The sequence below is a fragment of the Octopus bimaculoides genome, chromosome 1 (genome assembly GCF_046866305.1).
Source record: "Octopus bimaculoides isolate indiv1 chromosome 1, ASM4686630v1, whole genome shotgun sequence".
Classification (NCBI taxonomy): Eukaryota; Metazoa; Mollusca; class Cephalopoda; order Octopoda; family Octopodidae; genus Octopus; species Octopus bimaculoides.
Genome location: NC_142928.1, coordinates 18796860 through 18801859, shown reverse-complemented (window position 1 = coordinate 18801859; position 5000 = coordinate 18796860). Strand labels below are relative to the sequence as shown.

The following is a 5000-nucleotide window of genomic DNA, read 5'->3' as shown; positions in this document are numbered from 1 at the left end:
AAAGTTGCAGCTTAGAAAATAGTATTGTTATCAGTAAACAGCTTGAGAAACATCAACAGAACAAATGCAGTTTATATATATAATCTGATGTGTATGTGTGTGTGTGTATGTGTGTGTGTGTGTGTGTGTGTGTGTGTGTGTGTGTATTCTTTTACTTGTTTCAGTCATTTGATTGTGGCCATGCTGGAGCACTGCCTTTAGTCAAGCCAATCGATCCCAGGACTTATTCTTTGTAAGCCTGGTACTTATTCTATCGGTCACATTTGCCAAACCTGTAAGTTACAGGGATGTAAACACTTCAGCATCAGTTGTCAAGCGATGCTGGGGGTACAAACACAGATACACAAACATACACACACACACACATACACACAGACACACACACACACACATACACACACACACATCATATATATATACAATGGACTTCTTTCAGTTTCCATCTACCAAATTCACTCACAAGGCTATCTGTATGTATGTATGTATGTATCTATCTATCTATATATGTATGCATGTACATACATATGCGCTGATAATCCTGCAGATATTTACTTATGTAAATACTAACAGGTGAAACCATGGTACGTAGGTTAATAGTTTTTTTATTTAGTATTTTTTCATTTGTCTTACCCTTTTACAGTCTGTTGTGTCGCTAAATTTTTACTGAGAACATATTCTTCATGGTTAGATGATTCGGCATCTATTTCTAGCATATAGGAGTCCACTTTTGCTGGTCATTCCTCTTATTTTTGTATGTAATACATATGTATGTATGTACGTATGTATATTTGTACGTATGTATATTTGTACGTATGTATATTTGCACGTATGTATATTTGTACGTATGTACGTATGCATGTACGTACAATGATATTGTTCTGCTGGATTTGAACATTTACACAGTTAACTAAACACACTGCTGTTACGAGTTGTATTATAAGTCACAGCTATTTCTGTGTGAACTTAGCACTTTTAGAATGGGGGTCATCAATTGCTGAAAACTTAATTCCAGCAGAACTTGATAATCTCATTTAGATCATACATTAACTGGATGATTTATAAACGCATTATATAGAAATCATTTCTTCTGTTATGTTATTTTACTCTCATAAACACACATCAAAGCCATGAACTTATATTATTTAGTTCTTTTATCATCATCATCATCACTATTATCATCACTATTATCATCACCATCATCATCAGTAGCAGCAGCAATAGCAGCAGCAGCACCACCAACACCACCACCAGTAGCTGTTGTGTTTAATATCCTCTTTTCTATGCTAGATGGTTTGACATGAACTGCTGTACTACAGGGCTGCATCAAGCTTCAACGTCTGCTTTGGCATGGTTTCTGCAGTTGGATGTTCTTCCAAACATTAACCACTTCACAGAGTGAATTTAGGGGCTTTCTTTGTGAGGTCACCAGATACTTGCAAAACAGGACCCCTCAACTGAACGAGGTATAGTATTAAGGGATATGAAAGTATGTTAGAGGGGAAGGCATATGGCTTAGTGGTTATGGCATTCGGCTCACGATTGTAAGGTCGTTTGTTCAATTCCTGGTGATGCATTGTGCCCTTGAGCAAGACACTTTACTTCACGTTGCTCCAGTTCACTCAACTGGCAAAAATGAGTAGTACCTGTATTTTCAAGGGCCAGCCTTGTCACACTCTGTGTCACGTGCAGAATCTCCTTGAGGACTACGTTAAGAATATGTGTCTCTGTGGAGTGCTCAGTCACTTGCATGTTAATTTCACAAGCAAGTTGTTCCGTTGATTGTATCAGCTGGGACCCTCGTCATCGTAACCAACGGAGTGCTCCTCCTAGAGTGGACATGTTAGGTAGCCATGAATACCGTAAATCTTCGAGTATAATCTGCACTTTTTCCCCCAAAATTTAAAGGTTAAAATTTCTAGTGCATACTATATACGAGGTTAAAAATAAAAAATATTTTCTAAGCAAAATTTTCTTAGTGATAAATATGTAAAGGCAATTTACTTAATATTTATTTTTCACTGACGTTATTACTGTTATTTCTTTATTTTCTGCAAAGTGCTCAAAAAAGCTACACGTTTGCATTATGTTATATATACAATAATAATAAAGGATTTTAACGTATATACGTTTACATACCAAGGACGTTATATAGACCTCCCTGACTCAAGTTAGAGAAGTGTGCGTATTATACACAAGGTTTAGGTTTTTCAGAGGTACAGCCCCCCTGAAAATCCCCTGCGTATTATACTCAAGGGCAGACTATACTCAAGAATTTACGGTATATGGCTACCTCATCTGCAAAGAGGGATGCGAGGTAAAGGTACATGGGGAAAAACAGAAAGGGGTTAGTGATAGAAGAACAGAAAAGGTAAGTGGGTAGGTGAGTTCAGTAGAGTGAAAAGAGCATGATAGATGATTAGAGATGATGGGGATTGAAATTGACGTAGGGGGGTTTCAGTTTGGAGGACGGATAGTGAAAGAAAAGAGATAGGAGTGGGTCAAGTAATTGTCCAGAACATGCGATATTTGGGTTACATAGGCTTACCCAAGTTTGCATTTGAGATCTTTGAAAGAATTATCTTCAAGTGGGAAAAACACGCAATCATTTCGTACATTCCACATCATCGATTTTATATATTCTGTTGCTGCTTTTCGGAACATTGAAATCTGTAAAAATAAGAATATTTATATTATAATTTGGGTTTTCGAATATAAATTCTATTATGTTTATATAATGTTTAAATATGAATGATTTCATAATGAAGAATTAAGGAAAGCATTTAGAACTTGTCAAATAAAAAGAAAAAGAAATCTTGTTCCAGAAAATGTTAAGATTACAAGAAAGATGTTATAATTTGCCTAAGTTGAATGAAACCTTCAATCATTAGTTTTTAATATGTGCTTTGCCATTCGACTTTTTGTGTTTTTTTAGTTTTCTTTTACAACATTAGCTAACATTAAACAAATTAGAAAATTAAAATTTTCAACAAATTAGAAAAATTAACTTTCTGACAAATCTAATTTCTTTTGTTCAAAATTATTTCTGTAAAAAATTGTTTAATCTGGTTGCTTTTAGTAGAATACAAATATTTACATATTTGATACACTTCTAACCAATTTTCAGTGGCTTGATCATAACAGTGTAAAACTGAGAGCAAGCAGGTTGTGTGTGCAATCCCTTCCACAGACATTTTCTTTTCATTACCATATCTACTAGTGTTTAAGACACACTCCCACATAAGATGACCCTTTCTTTTACTAAATACAAATTTAATGTTTCAACATAGACATACTGAAAAATATTTTCAGGTGGTTTTCTTAAGGAGAAAACATGTATGATTCTAAGCATAAAAATATAATGTGACATTATACTGGAATAAAGTATAAAACCAGACATTTATCAGAAATAAACTATTATTGGAATAATATATATTTCAACTTCATCTTCTCTCAGATCTACTGTATCATCATTGTCATCATCATCATCATCATCATCATCATTTAGCATCCATTTTAATGCTGGCATGGGCTGGATGGCTTGACAGGAGCTGGCATGGTTGGACGGCTTGACAGGAGCTGGTATGGTTGGATGGCTTGATAGGAGTTGGTCAGCCAAAGAGCTGTCCAGGGTTCAATTGTCTGTTTTGGCATGGTTTTTATGGTAGAATACCCTTCTTAACACCAACCATTTTGCAGAGTATACTGGGTGCTTTTTACATGTTACTGGCATAAGTGCATTTTACACAGCACCAACATGAGAGTATTTTATGTAGCACTAGCATGAGAGCAATTTATATGGCACCAGCATGAGTTCATGGCTATTTTGACTTAGGAAATTGCCACACCAGATATAGAATACATATGATATTTTATGTAATACAATCAGTCATTAGTGTAGCTCACCACCACTATGATTTTGTTGTCATTCACCCATTGCAGAAATGTTTAACATACCTTTCACCTTTCTCGGAGAGGCTTTCATTTAGGTAATTAAAAATATTTCTTAACGGTAACAGAGGCATTAGATAATGTAAGACACCTATCAGGTGTGGCTTATGTATGCAGAGAAAGGAAATACAATGAGAGGATATGACCTCTCTACATAACTGCTTATGTAACATAATCAATTTTGTATGTTTGTATTAACAGACTGTGATATTGTAACTTGTTTACAATACTTTATAACAATTATAATACCCTGCAGATTTATGTTTACCTAACTCCCTAGTTTACAATACTCAGCCCTTCATCCATAATACACCCACATTAAATGCAGGGCAGTTTTTTGATAGATTTAATGAAGTATTAAAAAATGCATCTTATATGCCTGTAAATATATTATATTTGAGAAATAAGGACATTGTCCAGTAGTCTTTTTGGTACTTCACAAGATTATAAAAGGGTTAAAGATGAAGGATATTAGTATGGGTAATACAGAAGTTGAAAACTCTAAATGTTATTAAGAGTGACAACACATATAAAAGAAAGGAAGGAAATATCAATGTGTCAGCTTTTGACCTGAAAGTTCACATTGTAACTTCAGGTTTACAACAGTTAAGAGTAGAAAACAATGCAGCAATAAGTCTGGGTGTAGCTGAAGTGTAGTTGGGGTGTAGTTGGGGTGTAGCTGAAGCTGAAGTATAAATGGTAATAGTCAGTTTACAGTAGCAAGAAGGGAGGCTGAGAGAAGACTGAGTATGAACTACAAAGAGAATATTTTTCAGTGAGGTAAGATCTTATGTCTATGTCATTAACCTTTAGCATACTGTAGGTGCATCATGTCACCATATAAGTTCTCCCCCCTGTGATAACAGGGCAGTGACAGGGTAAAGAATTCTAGAGAAAATATAGTGTACTAAAGGTTAAGGTAAAAAGTAGCCTAAGAGGTAAGATATTGAACTAAGGTTCATATTTCATTGGCTCATACTCAACCAATAAAATCCCATTTGTGTCTCTGATCAAGATAATTAAATCCATTTGCTTCAGTTTAGTGAGGATTA

The 5000-nt window shown here is 34.9% G+C and overlaps 1 protein-coding gene across 4 annotated transcripts in view; it reads right to left on the bottom strand.

Moving 5' to 3' along the window:
• The window catches only part of LOC106867686 (protein unc-13 homolog D), a 467325-nt gene that overhangs the window by 170901 nt on the left and 291424 nt on the right, over positions 1–5000 (bottom strand). For all 4 annotated transcript variants that reach the window (XM_089348935.1, XM_089348927.1, XM_089348922.1 and 1 more), the window contains one exon: positions 2546–2667. In XM_089348935.1, the coding sequence (XP_089205061.1) occupies positions 2546–2667 (122 nt within the window). The remainder of the gene's footprint in view (positions 1–2545; positions 2668–5000) is intronic.